Source organism: Dasypus novemcinctus, chromosome 5 (assembly GCF_030445035.2).
Source record: "Dasypus novemcinctus isolate mDasNov1 chromosome 5, mDasNov1.1.hap2, whole genome shotgun sequence".
Lineage (NCBI taxonomy): Eukaryota > Metazoa > Chordata > Mammalia > Cingulata > Dasypodidae > Dasypus > Dasypus novemcinctus.
The window spans coordinates 136,443,292-136,469,960 of NC_080677.1; the positions used below are offsets into that span (position 1 = coordinate 136,443,292).

The window sequence follows — 26,669 nt, forward strand, 5'->3', positions numbered from 1 at the left end:
GGTTCTGAATAGCTGGTGCCTATACTGTAGTGATTGCTAAATATTTTGAATATACCCTTTGCCTTGGAGTTTATTATATTCTGAGATAATAGTTGTCTTCCAGAAATTATTTCTTTAGGAGAAAACTGAATAGAAAATATTTTGTCTTGAAATTACTTAAAATGTGATCCAGTTTGATGGGAACCATTTAAAAAATATGAAATAATAAAAGGATCACTCAATTCTAAGTAAAGTACAAAAGTACATTTATTTAAAATGTGGGCAAGATATCAATATAAAAGAAAAGAGTATAAGAAATAAAAATAATCAAAGTACAAAACAGTTCATATCTTTAACATCCATAATTTAGAGATAGCAAGGTCTTTATTTACACCATTTTACTTGTAGCTGAAGTTCTGAACAGTTTTGTGCAAACATTTAAAAACCTGGCAAATGAATCATAAAACCTAATGTGGGCTCTTAAAGTTATATAATACAAAACATAATTTATGTTTCCTCAGAATAAAATTACACATCTCAATAAGATGCAGTTTATTATATTTGTTCTCCTGCTTTAAAATGCTTATCACCTAAGAAAGCAGCTGGAAAACAAGAGCATCTGCAGGAAGCACTGGTTGCTTTATCCAACAGCTAAAACACCCAGATCTTGTGCTCCAGGAATCCAGAGTCATACAGGAGTTTAGGTGCCATCAATTAAATTTATATGTAGGCTTGTTGAGGAAAACAACTTTCAAACACTGCAAAATAACAACATAAAAGGATTTTAACTCTAAATTAGTTAACTAGTTTCAGGTGTTATTTAATAAGACTGAAACAGCATCTTCCTTATCCTTTTAAACCAGTCAGTGTTGCTGTATACCCAAATCATAGGAAACTTCTAAATATTCTGATGTACAGGTCTCACTCAAGCTAAGTAGTAAATAAATCAGACTCTCTGGGGAATGGACCCAAGGATCAGGACTTTTTAAGTCTACCCAGGTGATTCTAATGCACAGCCAAGGTTGAGATCCAGTAAGAATTGGGATTCTCCTTTAAACCTACCGTTTATAACGCACAACCCTGATAGGGTGTTATCACAAAAGCCCGACCACAAAAACAAACCAAAAACAAACCCCCAAAACAGTAACAAAAAACCCTGATGCTTACTTGTATCTTCAAGTGCACCTGTCAACCCTTGCAATTCTAACTCACCAATGTGGGACAAAATTTAGCCAGGCTAATTACAGGCTATAGATAGGAAAAAAGGAAGGTAATACCCATGAAATTTTTAAAGCTTTTCTTCTTTCTGAAAATAAAAGTAATACAGGATAAAGCTTAACACAAATATAAATTTAAATGGTAGGAAAAAAATCTAGAAAAATCTTCAGAGGACATACTGTATAAAAGCACAGTGCAACATATCTCCAAAAATTTTACAGATGTTTTATCACTTCTTTCAGTAACTCCTCCAATAATTTCCTAGTGTATGGAGAGGTGGGATATAAAAACCCTGTAACTTAGAAAGCAGTCTCTGGACTAAACGTCATTATAACTAGGTAGGTTATTTACTTTTAAGTGTTAACATTTGCCTATGGAACTGAAACAACTTTGCCTCTTCGTAAGTGCTCTACTTCCAATGAAATTTAGGTCTTCTGCATAACATAAAGCCTTTAAGGTTAAGGTTACATTAATTTTGATAAATATAACTAGATGAAACAGATATAAGAAGGGAAAAAGATGGACTGATATCATTCTAACCTGTATGATTTGCTTATGCAATAAGAACTATAGTACCCTTTTCCAAATACATCATAAAATTCCTTTGCTTAAGAGATCTAGCTAATGCTGACATTAGTCAGAAGATGTTGATAAAATTCCTCCCCATTGACAGTTTCTAATGCTTTATTCAGTCTTCTCCTTTACCTGGCCAACACTTCCTGTTTCTTTGTATGTTTTGTGACCTCTTGTTGAAATAAGGACATTTTGAAAATTTTAATGTTATTTCTGCAACTTAGAATCTGAAGCTCTGTTCCTTCAGCTTGTATCCAGGTAGCAGAGGTTTTTTTTGATTGCCAAGAGCTAACAACAACAACAAAGGAAGCCAGATTAAAAGAAAAGACCTTTTCCAATCTTTGCGGATTGGCCTGTGCAAGTGCCCTCCTTCAGGGCTTACCCTTACAGTCAGTTTAGGGAAGAGCTCCAGGTCAGGGTGCAGGGGCCTCCCAGGACTGAATGTCCCCTCTTCCCTAGAAAACTATTTTTTCACAGTCCAGACACGGCACTGTATGTTGTACAGCCAGCAACCCCTTGCCCCAGCAGCACGAATGACTGCTCTCCTACAGCATTCTGGAGGAGAGCCCTGTAAGCTGCCTTCCCCATGCAGGGCAAGCTCGGAGATGGTGCGTCCCTCAGACCACCACCAGAAGAGTGGGCCAGACATACATGCTTCCAGAATGTACCCAGGAAAAAAGGCTCAAGGGACATTATTGGAATATATGAAAAAACTGCAATATAGACTATAGGCTTTCTATTAATGGTAAATTTCTTGAACTTGATAACTGCACTTCATATGGCTACGTAATTACTTTGCTTGAAAGTATTAAGCGTTCAAGGAGGATGACATATACAACCTATACTGAAGTGCTGAGAAAATGCATTGAAAGGTAGAACGATATGGCAAATGTGGCAAAATGTGAAAATAGGCATATCTGGGTATGTGGGGGATCAGGGTACCCTGGATTTCTTATTTTTTTTAACTGTCATGTAAATTTGAAAATATTTCAAAATAAAAAGTTTTTTTAAAAAAAAGAATAGAATAGAAAGACTATTGCTCATGGGTTATTGAATTGTCTTGTCAATTATTTAAACACCTACATAAACTAGATACTAAAGGTCCTTTCTGCTTAGTAAGTCATCTCTTAAAACTGAACTTTCAAAGTAAGTTAAGAGAATGTTTTTATTTGAAATGCGAATGAATGTTCTGAAGAAAAAGAACTGCTAACTTCATAAAATCATAATAGTAAACAAAGGAAAGAAGGCTTGTAAAAATAGTAAAGCCACAGAGGTGCTGTGGCTCAGTGGTTGAGCACCTGCCTCACACACACACGAGGTACTGGGTTCAATCCTTGGCACCTCTTAAAAAACAACAATAACAGTAAAGCCATTGTTTCATCCTTCTTGGAAATCTATTTTCATATTCAACACAACCATTTTTCATTCTTTTTCTAAAAGGATATGATTCATAGTCCAGTGTTTGTGTAAGTACTCCAGTTAGAACAAACTCCGCATTATGAACATCTGAAAGGAATGAAAATTAAAATTAATTAAATAAGTGCACTGTTATGTCTGCATGTACACAAATACTATAATAATACACAGTGAGAGCAGTAAACCATACCTATTCCTCTGGCAAAGTATTCTCGACATAAGTGAAGGTCATTTTCACAGGATATTAAAATTATTTCTGACAAGCTCTAAGGAAAAGAAAATAAGGTTAACAGTTAATGAACAATGAATCATATATGGCAATATATTCAACAGCCTATTTCACTTCTATCCACCTTATTTTGCTTATGCTCCATGAGTTTCCGGAATGATGGTTGCTTAGATAATACTTTTCCTCCTGCACATTCCACAATAGCTTTCATAGTTGAAAGACTTGGACAGATCCCAGGTGTGATATAAAAATATTTTGCCTAAAAATAAAATGGAAATACATGCATTATATTTTAAAATGTTTTTAATTTTAACAGTACATAGTTTTTCATAACTTCTATCCTGAGATTTTTGATGAAAAGAATAATTTCATTAAGAAAGCACCAGCCCCCAGTCTCCAAACCTGAAGTGGGCCTAGAGGTCTATTTCTTTTTTTTTTTTTTTTAAAGATTTATTTATTTATTTATTTAATTCCCCTCCCCTCCCCCGGTTGTCTGTTTTTTTCCTGTCTTTTTGCTGCGTCTTGTTTCTTTGTCCGCTTCTGTTGTCGTCAGCGGCACGGGAAGTATGGGCGGCGCCATTCCTCGGCAGGCTGCTCCCTCCTTCGCGCTGGGCTGCTCTCCTTATGGGTGCACTCCTTGCGCGTGGGGCTCCCCTACGCGGGGGACACCCCTGTGTAGCAGGGCACTCCTTGCGCGCATCAGCACTGCGCATGGGCCAGCTCCACACGGGTCAAGGAGGCCCGGGGCTTGAACCGCGGACCTCCCATGTGGTAGACGGACGCCCTAACCACTGGGCCAAAGTCCGTTTCCCTAGAGGTCTATTTCTACCTATGTATTTTTCACATGCAGATATGACCTACGATTATTAAAAAGTAAGTAGAATTTATGATTCTAAAACTAATGAAGTATTTTGTGATATAAGCAAGAATATTATAAACATTTTCCAGAGTTTCTTTAAAACTCTAACTTAACATTACATTTAACCACATTTACATGCCAAGGAATAAACTGAAAGAGCACAAATCCTGGCCTATATTCCTTTCTTAACTATCTACATATTATTTAGATTTGAATAGAGTAGGAAATGATCTTGAAGGTTAAGATTTAATTCCATAACATCCCAGCTCCTAAGTATACCACAAAAAAATACTATTTCATTTTAATCTGCTCACAGAAAAAGAAATTCATTTAGAAAAATCAGTATTGCTAATCACTTCTAATTCCTAAATTGGTTCCTTAAGAAGTTTAAAAGAACCAATTATTTTTATGGATATATTTGGCTACACTTTGATACAAAAAGAATTCCAAACTGCCCTAAGTATTTTATTTAACATATATTTAAAAATCTTTACTTATGAGTTATCTATATAGTCAATGTTTTCCAAGTATCTCCTCCTTTTCAATATACATTTAATGAGACTAGTATTTAGTATAGAATGTCTTCCAAAGATTTATTAAGAAGTGAACTTAAATATTGCTTACCAATTAAATTTTTCATAAATATATTATTTGAATACCCAGCTATTAAAATTCATATTTAAAATAGACCCAGGATGATGATAAATAATGCCCATCCCAAAAAAACAGAGCAAGCAAGCAAGCAAGCAAGCAAGACAGTTCCATCCATTGGCCCACGGGATCTAAACCCCCTCTCAATCAGGAGCAGAGTGGGCATCATTACCTTAAAATCCTCAAGATAGAGGAATGAACAAACTTAAGGCAGGAATACAACTATGGACTAAAATAGACTTATTATTATTCTAGTAGTGGAAGAACTTGTAATACTGATATAAAGACAGTGGTCACCAGAGGTTCTGAGGGGAGGGAGAGGGAAGAATTTGTATAACATGGGGCATTTTTGGGACACTGAAACCATTCTGCATGACATTGTAATGATTACACATTTTGTCGAAACCTATTAAGCTGTGAGGAGCAAAGTGTAAACTATAATGTAAACTACAGTCCATGTTCAGTAGCAATGCTTCAATGTGTTCATCAACTATAACAAATGTACCACACTAATGAAAAATATGTTGTTAATGTGGGAAAGTGTAGGAGGGAGAGGAAATGGGTATATGGGAATCCCCTATATTTTTGATGCAACATTTAACATCTATCCTAAGCTTCTTTAAAAATAAAAAAAATTCAAAGAAAATAGACCCATTCATTTAATTTTTTTTCTAATTATAATAATGAAAAGTACTTTAGAGGTATACTGCATTTCACTGGAGGATGACAACCAGTAGCTACATACAAGAACAATTATGAAACAGGTAAGCCCAACAACACCTTAGATATGTTATCTGTTATCTTCAATTGTACAATCTTTTATAACTTCTTGGACTTATTTCATTTTTCCTTTAAAGTGTACCTTAAAGAGTGGAGAAACATGTGCCCTTTTTAAGGACTCTTCCAAACTGAAAGAGAAAAGCACTTCAGCCTCAGCATCTCGGAGAACATAGTTCTGTTCATCTGGAAAACAAAATACCACATATTTTGAAAATTTCAAACATACATGAAATGCGACAGGTGTAATCCACTCACAGAACTCTCCGAGCTATTCATGTACATATTAATCATGGATCACATTTACCTATGAAATCCTTAAGTATTTAAGTCTCACCCACCATATTTCATTTACTTACTCCTTGAAAATAGACCTATATAGGAAGATATTCTTTCTGTGTTCTTCTAGATCAGTGGTTCTTAACATTTTGAGACCATAAATTCCTCACAAAAATTTTTTTGAAAGCTATGAAACCCTCTTTCATAGCTGCATCTCCCTCTTCTACCCCACCAAACATAATTTCACATACTCTTTTAGGAACTTTATGCAGATCCCAGGCTCCAGTAGCAATCTTAAAACTCTGATTACATAGTATCTTCTTACACAAACAGTAATTTGAGGGACATTAGAGACAATTACCTAGTCATCAATAAGGTAAATTTACCAAATTTAATAGATTAACCAAAAGTTAACCCTTTTAAGTATATAAAAGCATATAGCAATTTTTATATTTCAAAGGATAGTTTACTACTTTTTAAGATTTCTGAGAATTTTTAATTGGCTAGTTTTTACTTTTTCATAGCAACATTTTAAGAAATGGTCAACTTGTCAAAAGTTAAAAGTCCACAATGTGGCTTAGTTTTCTTTCTTTCTTTCTTTTTCTAAAGATTTATTTATGTATCTGCCCCCTGTCCCCCCGCCCCCCCCCAATTCTCCCCATTGTCTGCTCTCTGTGTCCATTCGCTGTGTGTTCTGTGCCTGCTTGTATTCTTATTACGCGGCTCTGGGAACTGATCCTGGGACCTCCAGAGCGGGAGAAAGGTAATTGTTCTCTTGTGCCACCTCATCTCCCTGTTCTGCTACATTGTCTCTCCTCTGTGTCTCTTGTTGCGTCATCTTGCTGCACCAGCTCTCAGCGTCAGCTAGCACTCCTGCACGGGGCGGCTTTCCTGTGCTGGGTGGCATTTCAGCATGGGCCAGCACTCCACGTGGGCCAGCTTGCCCTCTCCAGGAGGCCCTGGACATTGAACCCTGGACCTCCTATATGGTAGACAGGAGCCCACTTGGTTGAGCCACATCCGTTTTCCACTTAGTTTTTTTATGAATATGTTTCATGTTCAGAAAAGCCATTTTTCATCATCTTCATCGTCCTTACCATTTCTGTATAAGACAGCTCAGAAATGATAATATATTTATCAAAATAAAATTATGGGGGGAAACGGACGTGGCTTAACTGATAGAGCTTAACTTAACATCTACCATATGGGGGGCCAGGATTCTATACCCAGGGCCTCCTGGACTGTCTGGTGACCTGGCCCATGTGCAGTGCTGCCTGTGTGCAAGGAGTACTGTGCCATGTAGGGGTGCCCCCGTGTGGGGATGCCCTATGCGCAAGGAGTGTGCCCTGCAAGGAGAGCTGCCCCTCATGAAAAAAAATCAGTCTGCCCAGGAGTGGCACGGCACACGAGGAGAGCTGACGCAGCAAGATGATGCAACAAAAAAGAGACGCAGTCTCCTGGTGCCACCAAGGGTGCAAGTGGACACAGAACACAAGTGAGTGGACACAGAGAGCAGACAACAGGATGGGGAAAGGGGAGAGAAATTAAATCTTAAAAAACAAAAATTGGGGGAAAAGGATGTGGCCCAAGGGGTTGGGCACCCACCTCCCATATGGGAGATCCTGGGTCCCGTTTCTGGTGCTTCAAAGAAGATGAGCAAATAATGAGTGGACACAACAAGCAGAGTCAATGAGCAGAGAGGCAGGGGAGCATCTGGGGGGTGGGGGAATAAAATTGGCAGGGAAGCATGGAAATGAAAAGCATGAAATTACCACAGGTTAGCAAACTAAGATTGGTCATACACACATATTTTAGGATTTGGGGCATACAAATTACCTCTGTTGTGTATTTTTCAATTTTTAAGAACAATAGGCTATAGAAAATGATACTGAAAAATTAAAGTTAGCTAAACAATCCTGCGGCAGATGAAATACTAACAGTTTAAAAAGAAGCAACATGGTTATGCTAACCTACTAGTAGCATATAGAAAGGTTCAACTGGAAAATTTAAACTTTTCAAAAAAGCGCAAAGGAAATGAGCATTTCAGAAAGTGATTATCCATAACATCGGTGCCTTAAATTTTATATAAATTAAACATAAATAATAGATTCTAAAACTATGCCCCTACCACTTCTTTGACAATTCAGTTCTAAAACTATTAGGCCCACAGTAGGGTGTCACAACGCAAGCACAGCAAGGAGGGCAATTCATTTTGGTGGCTGGCCTGGAATGGGGAATCAGAGCCCATGCAGAGAAAGAAAGGTGTCTGCATGGAGGAGCAACAGTGGCCAAGATGGGAGGACTGATCAAAAGAGTAAAAATATTAGAGTTAATGGAAGCCAGGTTTCTTATTGTTGGAGAAGGGATTTATAGACATAGGTAGGGAGAAAACTAGTATGAACTCTGTGGTGTTGGGGTGAATTGGAAAGATATAGAAATAAATACAGATATATATGTTCACTAAGAGGGCCTAGGAGGAACAATACCCAATAGCAATGTGCATATCTAACACCCAAATCTTGTTTCCTTAATACCATTCTCTACAAAAAGGAATAAGAACTGCTTAGAAAGGGCTGATTCCAAGGGCAGGGCAAAAAAGTTTAACATGAGCCTAGAATATTCTTGTGCCAGAAGCAAAGGAAGTGCTCAAAGAATAATGGGACATGTCAAAAGGACATAGAAGCCAGTTTAATGGCTCCATTGGTCAAAGCAGGCACAATGTAAGCATCAGTAAGGAAAGTAATGTAACAACACACTGAATAAAAAAAGAAAAAATGAGTCCATATAAAAGAAATAAGTAATTTGAAACTTTGAGGAGAAATAAGCTATTTCCACAGTTTCAAAGTACCTCCCCATAAAATATTTAATAGCAAAGGAAAAAGACTGTACAGTGGAGAAGACTGGCAGATATCACCATAATCAAGTGAGCAAAGTAAACATCATCAGTCAAAATTTTGCAAACATTGGATAGGATGCAATAAGAGGAATCCAGCATCCCTTCTGTTAGTTCTGCCAAAGATACATAACCTGAATTTAATCAAGAGGAAACATCAGATAAAGCCATACTGAGGGATAGTCCACCAAGTAACCAACCTGTAACTCCAGAGGTAACAAGGAAAGACTGAAGAACTATACCTGACTGAAGGAGACAAAAGAGACAGGACAACTAAATACAATATATGATTCTAAACTAGATCCTTTTCCTTTAAAGGACATTACTGGGGCAATGGATAAATCTGAATCAAGCTGAGAAAGGAAGCCACAGAAACCAGGAATTGAAAGTGACAAGACTTGGAGAAGAAAGGGGATGCTGCCACATGCCTTCCCACTTGACAGAGGAGTCCAGGATTGCCGACAGTTTGTCTTCAGGGAGAGAGTATTGCCTGATGCCAAAGCCTCAGAACTGTAAGCTTGCAACCTAATAAATCTGCACTGTAAAAGTCAACCCATTTCTGGTACTTGCTTTAGGCAGTCTTAGCAAACTAAAACAGGCAGAAAACCTTTTTTTAAAAATCAAAAGCCAAATTATTTTTTAAAAATCCTGAAAATGCTAATGATGGGCAAAAGTAACAAGTGATAAACTAAGGTCAATAGTCTTAAGAATTTTAAGAATGATCTGAAAATGTAAAATTTTGCCAAAACAGAAAATGTCTTTTAAAAGTATTAAAAATGAATCACTGGGGAAGAGACGTAGTTCAAGCACTTGAGTGCCTGCTTCCCACATACGAGGTCCTGGGTTCAATCCCCAGTGCCTCCTTGAAAAAAAAAATCACTGTAAAGTGAAAAAATTCTCTTAAAAAATCCTAACATTTGGGGCAAACAAATATGAAATGTTTTCTGAATAATGACTGTTTATGGCTAAACCACTTTAAAACCCTCAGAGATAAAGTAAATATTTATTAACAATGCTATAAAGAAATGAAAGCCAGTTATCCAAAACTTCCCATCAAATATAAATTACTGTAAACTTTGGGAATAGATAAAAGATTCACTATATTTTTTTCTCGGACTATTCTCTGGAATATACCATATGTTAGGTCATAAAACATAAAATTAAAAAGATTGAGATCATACAAACATCTGCTCCAACTACAATGGAATATAGCTAGAAATCAGTAACAGAGGAAGAATTAGAAAAATCACAAATACGTAGAAATTAAATATCTCAAACAACCAACAGGTCAAAAAAGAAAGCACAAGGGAAATTAAGAAATACTTGAATAAAAATAAGAACAACAAGCAAAACTTATGCAGCAAAAGCAGTTTGCAGAAATTTATGGCTCTAAATGCTTAAGTTAAAAAAGATGAACTATCTCAAAACAGTAACATAATCTCATTAGCGCAAACTAAACCTAAAGTGAAGGAAGGAAATAAAGATTAGGAAATAAACAAAATAGTGAATAGAAAAACAGTAGAGAATCAACAAAACCACAAGTTCTATCTTTGAGAAAAGATCAATAAAATGGACAAACTTTTAGCTAGACTGACAAAGAAAAAGAGAAAGGATGCATATAACAAAAATCAGAAAAGACAGGGGGACATTAGTACCAAGCTTACAAAAATAAAAAGGATTTCAGAGAACATTATGAGCAACTATATACCTCAGATGTATTAGACAAATTAGACAACTTGGATGACATGGATAAATGCCTAGGAACACACAAATTACCTAAACTGACTCACAAATTACCTAAACTGACTCAATAAGAAATAGGAGATCTCAACAAACCAATAATAAGAGATTGAATTAGTAATAAAATGAAACAAAATAAACCTCCTAACAAAGAAAAGTCCAAGACCAGATGGTCTCATAGAAGAATACAAATCCTTCTTAAATTCTCCCAAAAAAGGGAAGAGGAGGGAAATCTTTCTAATTCATTCTATGAGGCTACCATTACCTAATACTAAAGCCAGGTAGAGGTATCACGAGAAAAGAAAACTATAGATCAAAGTCTTAAGAAAATACTAGAAAGCTGATTCCAACAACGCATTAAAAGAATTATACATTTTGATTGTATTAGCCAAAGGGGTGCTGGTGCAAAATACCACAAATCTGTTGGCTTTTATAAAGGGTACGTATTTGGGGAAGAAGCTTACAGTTACCAGGTCATAAAGCATAGGTTACTTCCCTCACCAAAGTCTGTTGCCATGCGTTGGAGCAAGATGGCTGCAGACGTCTGCAAGGGTTCAGGCCTCTTCTTTCTCTTAAGGCTCCATGGCCCCAGCTTCTTTCAATATCAACTGTATTGTGGGATAAGTCTTGTCTCTATCTGGGCTCAGGTGCTTTGCTCTCTCCATAAGGCCAGCTGTAAACCATCAGGCGAATGGCTCAACTCTCTTCCTGGGACCTCTGCCATGTCTAAGGGAACCTTCTCTTTTTCCTCAAGTATCTGATTCTCTGTGTATTTACTTCCTGGGGCTCCAGCATTAAAACTCCAAACTCCTCTGCCATGTCATTTTCTCTGTGAGTCCCCAGTTGGGGATCAATGTTCTACTGACGTGGCCCAATCAAAGCCTTAACCATAATTTAATCAAGTAAAAGTGAAACCTCTGGGGAAGCGGCTGTGGTTCAATCAGATGAGCTCCCATCTACCATATGAGAGGCCCTGGGTTTGTGTCCCAGGGCCTCCTTGTGAAGGCAGGCTCGCCCGCAGACGCCGTGTAGCACCACCTAGCCCGCAGATGCTGCATAGTGCCAACTCAGCAAGGTGAAACAACAACAAAAAAGGGAGACAAGCTAGAACACAGAAGAGCCTGCAGCAAGTGGACACAGAGAGCAGACGGCAAGCAAGCCGCAAGGGGGGAGGGGAAATAAAAATAAATAAATACAGACACAGAAGAATGTACAGCGAATGGACAAAGAGAGCAGACAATACGCAAAAAGCCACGGGGGGGGGGGGGGTAGATAAAAAAAAAAGTGAAATCCAATACAATATAATATGCCCAGAGGAAGAGACTAGTTCACAAACACAACCCAATATCTATTTTTGGAATTCATAAACAATATCAAACTGCTATGCTCCACCCTCTGAATTCCAAAAACACATTACAATATTTAAAACACCTAAAATCAGTAACAATGTAAATATAAAATCATATCACAATCAATTTAAAGAAATACAGTTTGTCTTGGGGCAAAGCCCCCTCTGGCTGTAGATCTCTGAAACCCACAAAACAATTGATCTGCTTCCAATACACAAATGGACAAAGGATAAACATTCGCATTACTATAAGGAGAAACTGGGAAGGAAACATGAATCATGGGTCCCCTACAGTTCTGTAAACCTACAGGGCATACTTCATTATATGCCAAAGTCTGAGAGACATTCTGAAGATGGGTTCTTCTCCCCACAGCCTCATGAGGACTCACCCTTTCCATAGGCTTGCCCAACAGCCATTTTCTTGGTTTCACTCTCATCAAGCATCTGGGTGGCGACCAAGCTCCAGACATCACCCTCCAAGAGCACTGGGAAGATGGCGATACCTTACCCAATGTTTGGGTTAGAGTCTTAATTCCCCTAGTACAGTGAAGTAAAGACACATCCTCCCTAACCTGTAGAGTACATACAGAGCAACGAGTTGGCGACCTGGTCTTCCCTAAATCCTGGGGGACAGGCCTGCTCCTATCAGACCTATGGGGCCTAGGCCCCAACGTCCCTAATCCTTGGGGAATGTGCTCCACTTTCTGTACTCTGGAGCAGAAAAACTCTCCCTGAACATTGGGTGGGAACATCTACCCTCTTCAACTCTGGGGCGAACTCACTCTCACTGTAGATTTGGTGGGGCCCAAAGAGATGTCTTAATTCCAGATGCCAGATTTCATAGTTTTCCTCTTGAAGTCATTTCCCCTACAATCTCTCCCTTCCATGTCCCTTTTATTCCAGGCTAAGAGTGGTTTTGTTCATACAGTGCTCTCAAAAAGCTTGCTGGTTTAGCATGCAAGCAGCAGGGGTCCAAGCCATCAGACAGTAAGACTTTCCACAAGTTTTCCCTAGATAACTGCACTGTTAGCCCTGATTTGCAAGTTCCAAGTTTAAATAAGTCCTCAAATGGGACACTATCATCTGGGGACTTGATTTTCAGAGGCTTGGAATTTCTGGAATCAGTTTCTGGAATCTTTGTGCCCAACAATTCAGTCCTCAGCTTATCTCCTTCATCCAGTATTTTGCTTTAAGCTGCAAGGAGAAGCTGCAAGTTGCATTCTCTGAGTTTACTTTGGAAAGTTCTTCAGCTAAATACCCAGGCTTGCCATTTTCAAACTCTGCCTTCAATAAAACATCAGGAGTTAATCTTGTTAAGTTCTCTGCAACTTTAAAACATGGATGACATTTTGTCCAGTTTCCAATAATAGTTTCACCATTTACATCTAAGTCATCATAAAAAGTCTCTTCAAAGCACTCTAAGCTTTTTCTATCAAACATTTCACAATTCCTCCAAAAAATACCCCTTACCCATTTATAAAACCGTTCCGGCATTTTGGTAATTGCAAAAGAATGACACCACTTTCTGGTACCAAGCCAAAGGAGTGCTGATGCAAAACTCCAAACTCCTCCTCTGCCATATTGTTTTCTCTGTGAGTCCTACTAATGTGGCCCAGTCAAAGCCTTAATCATAATTTAATTAAGTAAAAGTGAAGCCTCTGAATACAATACAATATGCCCAGGGGAAAAGACCAGTTCACAAACATAATCCAATATATATTTTTTGAATTCATAAACAACATCAAACTGCTACATTAATCAGGCGGGATATACCCCAGGATTGCAAGGGTGGTTCGACATAAAATCAATCACACCTAAGCACATTTAATAGAATGAAAGGAAACAACCAACACAAGATCATCTCAGTTGATGCAGAAAAGGTTATTTCACAAAGCCCAGTACCTTTCTTGATAAAGACACTTAGAAAAAAATAGGAATAGAAAGGAATTTCCTCAAAACAATAAAGGGGATAAATGAAAAACCCATAGTTAACATAATATTCAACAGTGAAAAACTGGAAGCCCCCCCCCTCCCCCCAAATCAAGAATAAGACAATAATGCCTGCAATCACCACTACTATTCAACATTGTTTTGGAAGTGCAAGCCAGAGCAATTAGGCAAGACAAAGAAATAAAAGGCATTCAGATTGGAAAGGAAGAGATAAAACTATCCCTATTTGCAAATGATATGATCTTATTTACAGAACATTCTGAAGAATCTCTAAGAAAATCACCAGAGCTAATAAATTAATTCAGCAAAGTGGCAGGGTACAAGAGCAATACACAAATATAAATGTGGTGTTTCAATACATCAGTAAGGAACAATCCAAACAGGAAAACAAGAAAACAATTTCATTACAATAACAACTAAAAGAATAAAATATCTAGGAATAAATTTAACCAAGGATGTAAAGGACTTGTATACAGAAAACTACAAATCATTCCTGAAAGTAATAACTACTTAAATAAATGGAAAGATATTCTGTGCTCAAGGACTGGAAGAAATAATAACAGTAGATGTTAATACCACCCAAAATGGTTTACATATTTAAACACAATCCCAATCAAAACTACAACAATCTTCTTTGTAGAAATGGAAAAGCTAATCATTAAATTCATATATAAGGGCAAAAATTTCTAAACAGCTAGCACCATCTTAAAAAAATATAACAAATGGGGAGGACTCATACTTCCCAATTTCAAATTACAAATCTACAGTAACCAAAACAGTGTGCTACTGGCACAAGGACAGATATATTTATCAATGGAATAGAAATGAAAGTGCAGACATGCAACGACATATCTGTTGCCAATTATTTTTTTATTTTTTTAAGATTTACTTTATTTATTCTCCCTACATCACCCCACTGTTCACGCTTGCTGTGTGCTCTCTGTGTCCATTTGCTATGAACTCTCTGTATTTGCTTGTCTTCTCTTTAGGAGGCACCAGGAACCAAACCTGGGACGTCCCATGTGGGAGAGAGGCACTCAATTAATTGAGCCACCTCTGCTTCTGCTTTGTTGCCTCTCTCATTGTGTTTCCTCATTGCGTCAGGTTGCTGCGCTAGCCTATCATGCCAGCTCACTGTCTAGCTCGTCTTCTCCAGAAGGTACCAGGAACATGGGACCTCCCATGTGGTAGGTGGGAACTCAATCACCTGAGCCACATCTGCTTCCCACCAACTGATTTTTGACAAGGGTGCCAAGTCCAGTCCATTCAATGGGGAAAGAACAGTCTCTTCAACAAATAGTATTGAGGAAATCATACCCACATGCAAAAGAATGAAAGTGGATGCCTACCTCACACCATACACAAAAACTAACTCAAAATGGATCAATGACCTAAATATAAGAGCTAACTATAAAACTCCTAAAAGAAAACATAGGCAAATAACTTCAAGATCTTGTATTAGGTGACGGATTCTTAGATTTTACACAAAAAGCATGAGCAACAAAAGAAAAAATAGATAAGGTGGACTTAATCAAAATTAAAAACTTTTGTACATCAAAGGATATTTTCAAGAAAGGAAAATACAATCAACAGAATGGGAGGAAATATTTGCAAACCATATATCTGATAAAAGTTTACTATCCACGATATACAGAGAATGACAATATATATAAGAACCCAACAATAAAAAGACAAACAACCCAATTTAAAAATGGGCAGGGAGCAGATGCTGCTCAAGTGGTTGAGCACCTACTCGAGGTCCCAGGTTCGAGCTCCAGTACCTCCTAAAAACAAAACGAACAAACCAGCTCTCATTGGGGAGTGGATGCAGCACAGTGGTTGAGCATCTGCTTCCCAGGCATGAGGTCCTGGGTTCAATTCCCAGTACCTCTTAAAAAAGAAAAAGGGCAAAGGACTTGAATAGACACTTATTCAAAGAAGACATTTCTCCAAAGTAGCCAACACATCTATGAAAAGATGCAAAATTATTAGCCATTAAGGAAATGATAATCAAAACCACAATGAGATACCACCTAAGAGCCACTAGAATAGCTAGAATAACTAAAAATCAGAAAATAACAAATGCTGTGAGAATGTAGAAGAACTGGAACCTTAGTACATTGTTGGGAATGTAAAATGGAGCAGCCACTGTGGAAAGTTTGGTTGTTATCCAGAAAGTTAAATATAGAACTACCACATGACCCTAGGTATAAACCTAAAAGAACTAAAAACACAGACTCAAAAAGATATTTGTATACAATGTTCACTACAGCATTATTCCCAGTAGTCAAAAGGTATTAGCAATCCAACTATTCATCAGCAGATGAACATACAAACAAAATGTGGTATATACATATCCTGGGACATCATTCAGCCTTTCAAAGGAGTGAAGTTCTGACACATGCTGCAAAATGGATGAACCCTGAAGACATCACTATGAGCAAAATAAGTCAGATACAAAGGGACAGATGTTGGATTCCACTTGAACAATAGGTATAGGGCTTTTGTTTGGGGTAATAGGAAAGTTCTGGTAATGGATAGTAGTAGGGGTAGCACAACATTGTGAATGTGATTAATCCCACTGAATTGTATACTTGGGAGGGGTTGGAATGGGAAAGTTTATGTTGCATACCTTTTACCACAATTAAAAAAAAAAAGAGACTAACAAGGCAATGACAATTAAATCCAACACACGATCCTAGACTAGAGGAGAAAATATACAAAAAGACATTATTGGGACATATTAAAAAATTGAAATATAGACCATGAACTTTTTATCAATGTTAAATTTCTTGAACTTGATAAACTTGTATTTAAGGTGATTACTTAAGTGAATATCCTTATTCTTAGGAAATGTACATGAAAACACACAGTGTTTAAGGAACAAGATGAATACAACCTACTCTAAAATGCTTAGCAAATAGACAGATGGTTAAATTGACAGCAAATACAGCAAAATGTTAAAAGTTGGTGGATCTACGTATCTGGGGGATAGGGAATCTTAAGGATTCTCTGTATGGGTTTTATGTTATTTTTACAATTGTCCTGTCAGTTTAAACTGGTCATTTGTCAAACTGATTTTCACCAAATTGGCATATCTCTGTTTAGAAAAGGAAAATGAAAAGCCAATTCAGAAAGCAGTAATGAAGAACTCTAAAACAAGGGTGCTTGTAAAAAGGCAGCAAATGGAGCCAAGAGCTACTAGAAAACCACAAAATCTGTTTCCCAAAAGCACATGTATATTTTACCCAAAGTTTATGTATATTTCATTCCCTTAAACCTAAGAAATTATATTTAGTATTCCACTTAAAAACAGGCTATCTCATTCTAAATTTTATAATTCTCCAAATGATACAAAATTTGGAGCAGAAATATGTTTGTAATATTTGTTCTCCAATATTTTCTTCTGTTTCATTGTTATCTTTTATACTTTATCAATATTTTATAATTTAAGACCCCAAGTTTTCTAATATTTTGACTGAAAAGAAAATTTTGAAATACTACTCAATATACTGTAGTAGAGATTTAGTGTTTTTCTATAATATTAATAATTTAATGTTTTTTTTAAAAAAAATTTTATTTCTCTCCCCTTCTCCCCCGTTTTCTGCTCTCTGTGTCCATTCGTTGTGCGTTCTTCTGCATCTGCTTGCATTATCAGGCGGCACTGGGAATTTGCATCTCTTTTTTGTTGCATCATCTTGCTGCGTCAGCTCTCCGTATGTGTGGTGCCATTCCTGGGCTGGCTGCGCTTTTTCACGTGGGGCGGCTCTCCTTGTGGGGGCATACCTTGCACATGGGGCACCCCTACACAGGGGCGCCCTGCCCCTGTGTGGCATGGCACTCCTTGCACATGGCAGCACTGTGTGTGGGCCAGCTTACCACATGGGTCAGGGGGCCTTGGGGATCAAAACCTGGACCCTCCATATGGTAGACGGACGCTCTATCAGTTGAGCCACGTCTACTTCCTGATTTAGTCTTTATGTGTTATAACTTTGGATATAGAATCATGGAATTTTAAGTTTAGCTCTAGCTTTGCTATAAATGGCAATCTTAAGTATCTGTGTTTTTCTGTTCTTAATTTCTTGACTGTAAAATTGGACGATAGCCCCTGCTGGCTTTTTCTGTTCCATAGCTACATAGCTACACAGCTTGCCCTTAGGGTTTGAAAACTAAATTATTCTACCACTTAAGGGCTGGTGAGGGAGAGGATACAGGTCAGAAAGAGTAGGTACAACAGGGTAAAACAGGGCAAACTACTGGCAGAAAAACATAAAAGTAAACATAAAAGTACCTACACATCCTAAATCAGAAGTTGCTAACCAATATCATACATGGTAGGGGTAACAAAAGAGTTAAATTTTAGTGCTACTGTGGTTGGGGCATAGAGACCAATTGAAAAACAAATATGACAAAGTGATGAACGTGATACCAGGGCAAAATGCCTCTTCCCCCTGCTCTGACCCAAATAAATGGCCAGATGAAGACAAAGCTTTTGGAAGAACTTTTGGAAAGGTTCTAGATTCCTGTTCTACTAGATGATAGATTTGAAACACCAAGTCTGTATCTAAAAGATAACATTACAGTTATTTGTTATAATAAAGATACATTTGTTTGGTCTATATAGCTTCTATGTAAAAAAAATTATTTGGATTTTATATTCATTTAATATTTAACAAGGCTCTAAAAACATTTGGGTATATTTATTAATCTAGGGAAAAATATGCTTTACATTTAGAATATAATTTAAACTATCAGAGAAAAGAAATTGTGACTGCAATTAGGATTTTCACTTTTGTGTGCTAGTAAAAAGAATTAACTTTCAGTATTTGGAACAATGGATGGGCAAGAGGAGGCAGACAATTTTCTTCCAACATAAACTGATAATCAAATTATGCCAAAACATTTAAGTAAACCTTTCTTTCCAAGAGAAAAATTACATATTACCACATTGTGACAATCTCATTAGACAGCCAATTTTCCAAACAAAGTATATTAATAAGAAAACAACAAAGTAGGGATAGGCTACAGAGCTTATTTTTTCCCTTAATATTACCCAAAATACCAAGATCTTTATATTTCCGTGGTAAAAAGTAAAGCTATGAATCAAACTGGGACATGAAATTAATGTATACATTTCAGTGGATGATTAGCAAATAAACAGTAGCCTAAGATAATTGTTGGGATGAGGATGAAAACAAGTTCAAGAAAAAAAATGATTTATATTATTTGGCACTAAAAACAAAGGTACTGGTGCAATTACTTACCAATAAATTTCTGACATTTAAAACATTCTTCTAACCATTCTGGAGTTATGATGTGCTTTACTACAGAAATTGCTGTCAGGAACTTGACAGTGCGTGTCACTTTGCTGGCAATAAGATGAGTGCATTTCTGTGCAGACTCAGCTACCTCACCGCCAAGAATATACAGTTTCTAAAAGTTACAAACATAGATCAGAAAAGAACAAGCTAACATTCTAGAGAGCCATATCAACAGAGTGAAATACAGATGAATACTTACCTGAAGACAAGATTTATGAATATAATTCTCAGACATGGAGAACATATGATACATTAAAAAAAAAAAAAAACCCACAAAACTTTAGGAAAAAAGTAAAAATTAGAATTTAAAATTTATATTCTATAGTCAATTCTACATGAATTAAGATTAAAATAGGGAAATGGACTTTGGCCCAGTGGGTAGGGTGTCCGTCTACCACATGGGAGGTCCGCGGTTCAAACCCCGGGCCTCCTTGACCCGTGTGGAGCTGGCCATGCGCAGTGCTGATGCGTGCAAGGAGTGCCCTGCCACGCAAGGGTGTCCCCCGCATGGGGGAGCCCCACGCACAAGGAGTGCGCCTGTGAGGAGAGCCGCCCAGCGTGAAAAGAAAGTGCAGCCTGCCCAGGAATGGCGCCGCCCACACTTCCCGTGCCACTGACGACAACAGAAGCGGACAAAGAAACAAGACGCAGCAAATAGACACCAAGAACAGACAACCAGGGGAGGGGGGGGGGATTTAAATAAATAAATAAATCTTTAAAAAAAAAAAAAGATTAAAATAAAATTCTCCATCAAATAGGAATAACACCTCTATATGAAAAAATAATCCAAGCATTTTGCAGGTCATTTCATGGTAAAGAGAACACATGCCCAACTTTTATTGTTAAAACTGGTACTAATGAGGGAGATTAACAAATAATCTCTATTTTTAAAAAATGATGGCACAGAAATTGACTGAAAACACATGAACATAGTTTTAAAAATGACCTCCTAATAACAATACTCATATTTTAAAGGGAAATACATTAAATTGTACTAAACTTTAAGTAGCACTTATAATTGGTTTTTCCCTTTAAAAAATTGAGCAAATTATATCCAATGTGCAATTAATCTTATACTCTTAACAACCAGTTGTTAAATACTGATATTCTCAACAATCCCTTCCCCCAAAAAACGAAAACAAAATTCCACACTCTTAGGCTATTATTTCAAAAGGTATATTAAAACTTTTCTTCCTATTTATTATGAAAACATATAAACAAACTACTCTTCGGCCTAATCCCACCCAAGAAAACTAACTTGCCCTTTCAACTACAGAATGAAACTTGAAATTTGTACATCAGAGGAGATTGTCAAGAAAGGGAAAAGACAACCAACAGAATGGAAGAAAATATTTAGAAATCATATACCTGATAAAGGTTTAATATACAGAATATATAACAGAACTCCTACAAAAACAAAACGACAAACTACTCAATTTAAAATTGGGCAAAGCATTTGAATAGATATTTCTTCAAAGGTGGCATATAAATAGCCAGCAAACACATGAAAAGATATAACATTATTAGCCATTAGGGAAATGCAAACAAAAACCATATTATTACATCTCATAGCCTCTAGAATGGCTATAATTAAAAGCCAGAAAATAAGTGCTGGTGAGGGTGTGGAAAAATTGGAACCTTAGTACACTGTTGGCAGGAATGTAAAATGGTGCAGCTGCTGTGGAAATTTTGGTGGTTCCTGAGAAAGTCAAACACAGAACTAGTTGACCCAACAACACTGCTTCTAGGTATATACTCAAAAGAATTAAAAGCAAGGACTTGAAAAGATACATGTACATAAATGTTCATAGCAGCATTATTTCCAATAGCCAAGGGTGAAAGCAATCCAGTGTCCATCAACAGATGAATGGACTAAAAAATGTGGAAAAAATATGTGTGTGTCTATATATTTATATTTATGTACACACAGTGGACTATTATTCAGCCATGAAATGGAATGAAGTGCTGATATATATTTTATATCATAGATGAACCTTGAAGATAGCATGTTCAGTGAAAACAGCCAGACAGAAAAGGACAAACACTATTTCATTTATAAGAGATACCTAGAATATGCAAATATTCAGAGAGACAAAGAGTAGATTACAGATTATCAGAAGCCAGGGAAGGGACGGTTGAGGAGTTACTGTTTAATGGGCAAAAAGATTCTGTTTGGAGTGATGAAAAAGTTTTGGTAATGGATGGTTGTGATGATATAACAATTTGGTGAATGTATTTTATCAGTGAATTGTACAGATGAAGTGGGTAATGGGGAAAAATGATATTTGAGTCTTGCAAATATTTACATGATTGTAAAAGTAATTCTATTTATATTTAAGAAGCCTACTCAATTGATCATATTTTTCTACCAAAAAAGCAAGTATGAGATAATTGTATAGAACATCACTAGGAATTAAATAACTACTGATTACCATAAACACTACTACAAACACTTTTTTTGTGAGAAGATAAACACTTCTTTGCAAGAAGGCTCACACTTTTTCTTACTACCATTTTTATAAGAAAACAACCCTGAAATCCTCTACTTCAGCTAGACTGGCCTCCTCCACATCACTACAAACACTTTATAAAAATATACTATAAAAAGATACTTCAGATCAAATGTTTTTTTTTAAAATAAACTTCTAGCCCAAAGCAAAAATATACAGAAAGGAACACTGCTAAAAATTATTATATAAAGTAGAATAAAATTTCACCTTAATATATTGTTGAACTTGGATGGGCTCAAATCCAGTAAAAAGCACGAAAGGGGTCAATTCTGGTGTTAACTTTTTAGTGGGAGGTGGTATATCTTCAATCCTACAAGATAAATACAAAGTACAGTGATTTTATCATTTACCTAAGATAAACTTTCTATGGAAAACAAGAGAAGAGTTTAATTACTTTATCATGCTTTAATAGTTTTAAATTGTGTTTTTTTCCCTTAAGGTGAAAATAATGACATTGAGTTGCCTGTATTATCTGTGTGATTTAACAGCATTTACGCAAAGTCACCCCCAGAAAAGAAAGAATATCTGAAACCTCCATCCCGTTAAATACCTTTTGGTTTAAATGAATATTTTCCTCACCAATTCACTCCCTCCCAATTAAAATTTTTCTTTAAACTTGGCTTGAAAAAGAAGGCAAGCAAAAAAACTTACTCTCTTTTATATTTTATTGATTTTGCTAGCTCAAGTATTGCAAATAGCTCTTCATTTTTTATAACCAGTTTTAAAAATATTCTTTAATGATGGAGGCCTCTCCTTTTTCTCATGTTCAACATAAACCAAGGAGTGTCCCTGGTGCTTCAAGTATTTCCTTTTTTCAATCCTAGCCCTCTGTCTTCTATCACCCCTCCACTGTTTTATTCCAGAAGATATAAAGCTGTTTTATATAAGCACACATTTTAAATGAAACTTCTCAGTCTTTCCATTTCCCTTAAACTTTTTCAAATCCTATTTTTCAGCTTATATTTAAATGAGACAACCCAGGTAAATTTTCTGTAAAGTTTATTTGTAGCAATGTGATCACAGACTTAAAAAAGTAAAATCAGGATTTTACAAAAAAATTCAGCATTTCAGTTTGTGCTCTAGATGCAGGGAAAAGAAGGAAGAACAGTAAGGAGCAGGGAAGAGAAATAAGATGAAACTAGTTAACTGCAATTTAGGAGTTCAACTGTACTTCAGCAAAGACAATTTGGAAATAGGCATTTTCTAAAGTCAAGAATAGAGACCAAAGCTCCTTTGACATGTTCTTCCATTTGCTATGCTTCGCTAATTAAGTTACTGGCAAGATTTCATTATTGACCAATCATGTATTTAATAGATGTAAACAGTAGTTAAGGGAAACGGATATGGCTCAAGCAGTTGGGCTCCTATCTACCATATAGGAAGTCCAGGCCCTCCTGTTGAAGGCAAGCTGGCCCACATGGGAGCGTTGCCCTGCACTGGAGTGCTGGCCAACGCGGAGAGCTGGCAGAGAGCTGGTGCAGCAAGATGATGCAACAAAAAGATACACAGAGGAGAGACAATAAAAGACGTAGCAGAACAGGGAACTGAGGTGGCACAACAGAATGATCGCTTCTCTCCCACTCTGGAAGGTCCCAGGATAGGTTCCCAGAGCCGCCTAATGAGAATACAAGCACACACAGCAAATGGACACAGAGAGCAGACAAAGGGGGTAGGATGGGGGGGAAATAAAGAAAATAAATCTTAAAAAAAAAAAAATTAAAAGATATATACATATACACGCCAAGCCAAACTCAATGTGCCACACATTTGAGGGTGCATACACCTAATTCCAAAGGGGTCACAGATCCTCTTTTCCATCACAGGTAATATTCCTTAATTTTCTTCAAAATCCTCACCAAAAATTGGCAAACTCAAAGAAGTGAACCTAAGAGGATGTTCTTTCAGCACATCTAGATGAGGGGTTTAAAGAGCCCCCTGCAAAGGCCTAGGGATCTATAAGGTGTCTCAGAGCCTGGGGTTCCAGGCCTCCCGCCTCCATTTCAACCACATGGGCTCATGTTTTAAATACTGGGAGTTCTGTGTCAGATTTTACTTAAAGAAAAATATTTAATTTTTTAAAAGAAAGAAAAAAACATACTGTCCTATATAATTATTCACAATTTATCTCCAGCAATAAAATGAGACATATTCACAATAAAGTTGGTAGGCAAAAAGCAAATCCTTTGAAATCTTACTTACAATAAAAACTTTCCCCAATTGCTACCAATTTTCTAAAATGACCTGTGAAAAAAGTAAGCTGATTATCCATACCTGGCTCTTTTGGAAGAAGGTTGGATATTAGTAACTTCATTCTGTTTCATTTTGGGAGGTAACCTTAAACCCTGTAATTAAAACAGTGTTCTTTACTTAAATCAATAATGCCCCAAGTAATACAGTAACTTCCAAAAGATTTTGCTGTCAGAAAAAATCAAACTATCTAATCATACATAAGACTCAAACTCTTCACCAAAACAAAACTAGTATCTGCCTAAAAAGGTAACTTGAATAAGGTAAGCAAGGATTAGAAGTTAAGTATTCCAGAGTACCTCTGCATCATTTTTTGTTTTTCTTCTTCACTGACCAAATCCTATCAGTTCTTCAAAATATCTTCATCCCTTGCTTTCCTCATCTCAGGTGTAGACCTCAACTTTTTAACTTTCCGGGACAGTTTGTATTTCAAATATTTTGTTTTGTGTTTCAATATGGAATTTGGAAAACTTACCTATTGTAATTACATTCCCCTAAAAAAAGAAGACCATTCTTAAAACAAATTTTGCCCACGAGGTGGCACAAAAGATATTACATGATAATCAGACTGATACAGCATGAGTTCCTGATTTTGGAGCAGAAAGCCATGCCAAGCAATAGAAAGAAAGAAGGAAGAAGAGAATTCTCCCTTTTGGGATCTCCACCGTCAACTTCTCCATTCTATTCCTTTATCTTATTCAACTCTTTCAAAATGAAAACTCAAAGGTTCTTTAAAAGAGATACTTTATTTGTGAATGTTTAACTATTTAAAAAACCACCTCTCAATCTTATTAATTTACTTTAACCACCACTTAGGTTTTCTAAATATTGCTGCCATATCTAGAAAACCAAAATAAATATAAGCATATCTACATAAAATATTTGAAATCTATTAGCCCTTTCATACATGGAGCTTTACAATAATTAGTGAGAAGTTTCACACTTTTTCTTACTACCATCTTCATAAGAAAACAACCCTGAAACCCTCTACTTCAGCTGGATTGGGCTCTCCACATTACTACAACAAGGCAAGCCTTTTCTTGTTTTGGCTTTTTTCCAGAGAAATCTGAACTATCACATTTGGGTCTCCAAACAACTATGCAGGGGTAGCAAATACAAACACATAGTGGAATATACAAATAGAGTAAACTGGCCTTCTAGTCTCATCAATTTTCAGCTTTTAATTATTGATACAAAGGTATGAGAGAAATTGACATCCATAGGCCTTAACACAACATCAAGGGAGGACGGTATTCGGGAATCATACTGTATTTTCTATAGAACATTTATGTAATCTAATGCTTCTTAAAAAAAAAAAATAGTAGCCAAGAAGAAGAAAAAATATATATACATATAAGCCATCGGTTTGGGAGTAGACAAACTCCAGTGACCACTCTCAACTTAATCTTAAAGCCAGTCACCATAAAATGTTTTTCATCCAAATGAAGATAGAGAATATCTGCTGGTCAAGTTTTACTAAAATCATAATACTAGTTTATACCAAGAAAAAAAAAATACATATATGATATGTCCACAGTAGCATTAAGTAAACAAGGCACCAACCTACAGGCTGTCTGAAAGACTCCAGATGATTATCAGGATTTTCCAGATTAGACTTAGAAAATGAGTAGGTCAGTAGGTCAATAATCAGAAGACAAGCCTAGTGTTACTTGGTAATCCTGACAAGAATCTTCTCTTCACTTGTTTAAAGTGAATACAAACCCTAAATTACCTTTCTATATGATAGAGATGTTACAAAATATTGAATAAATACAAGAACATTAAAGTCCATTATTAAAAAAATATATAAGCCAAGGTATATGATAAGATGTATGTAAACCTAAACCTTTAAATTACACTATTATGAAGCAAACAGTAAAAATATTATTCTCACAATGCTGGCATGAAGTTAAATGGTGTCAATTAACAGTAGAAAAACTCTTAAGTGAAAAATTATTGAAATGGTCTGACTGTAACTTTCTTTTGCTCAAAATTCTTTTGTTGTCAAAATTCTTGTGTCTGTAACCCTATGGTTACCTATGCTATTTTTTAAGCAGTCATATAGCTCTTTGATTTTCCCTAGGGAACATAATTACTAATGTAATTACTAATATGAGAGAAACTAGATAGGGGATAGAAAAAAACTTCCAACTTTCCCAGAAAAATCCTCCTCACATGATTGTATACATATGTTATAACTGACAATAATATCATCAATAATTAGGATTAAAAAACACTACACTAAACATTTTGTGGCAAGTGAGGAAATCATTAAAAGAATTTAAAATTTATAAATACAACATTCCTACTGCATATTTACAATATTGTAATATCCAAAGTAAGGTTATAAACTTGACATACCATCAACAACTCTGCTGACACTTTTAATGGAACTCTCCAAGCATCTAAAGAGAGAAATATGTTATTTTTACAGTGACATATTGTTTAAAAGAAAAGTCTTGCTATAAAAGTCTTTTCTGGAGCTGGCAACACAAAGACGACTAAGATGACAACCTTTAATAGGGATAATATACTTAAAATCTTTACAGTACAAGATGAGAAATAGCAAACTACCCTTGCAAAAGCTCACAACTGAATTTAACTGTACTATAGCTATGTGAAGTAATGCTAAAAAAACAAAAAACAAAAAAAACAAAAAAAAAAACACAAAAAAACCAA

The 26,669-nt window shown here is 36.3% G+C and overlaps 1 protein-coding gene across 8 annotated transcripts in view; it reads right to left on the reverse strand.

Moving 5' to 3' along the window:
* Positions 1 to 228: 228 nt before the first annotated feature.
* The window catches only part of PAXIP1 (PAX interacting protein 1), a 74,098-nt gene continuing 47,657 nt past the window's right edge, over positions 229 to 26,669 (reverse strand). For 4 of the 8 annotated variants that reach the window (XR_009185919.2, XR_009185920.2, XR_011648905.1 and 1 more), the window contains 9 exons: positions 26,352 to 26,395; positions 24,015 to 24,085; positions 21,951 to 22,053; positions 19,177 to 19,345; positions 5,788 to 5,888; positions 3,540 to 3,674; positions 3,377 to 3,452; positions 1,903 to 3,276; positions 229 to 737 (listed from right to left, as the gene is read on the reverse strand). Coding sequence is in view for 4 of the 8 variants with exons in the window: in XM_071215369.1 (XP_071071470.1) it covers positions 690 to 705; positions 3,216 to 3,276; positions 3,377 to 3,452; positions 3,540 to 3,674; positions 5,788 to 5,888; positions 19,177 to 19,345; positions 21,951 to 22,053; positions 24,015 to 24,085; positions 26,352 to 26,395 (776 nt within the window). In the remaining 4 variants the exon portion in view is untranslated. The remainder of the gene's footprint in view (positions 738 to 1,902; positions 3,277 to 3,376; positions 3,453 to 3,539; positions 3,675 to 5,787; positions 5,889 to 19,176; positions 19,346 to 21,950; positions 22,054 to 24,014; positions 24,086 to 26,351; positions 26,396 to 26,669) is intronic. The other 4 variants (XM_071215369.1, XM_071215370.1, XM_071215371.1 and 1 more) reach the window with 2 other exon arrangements.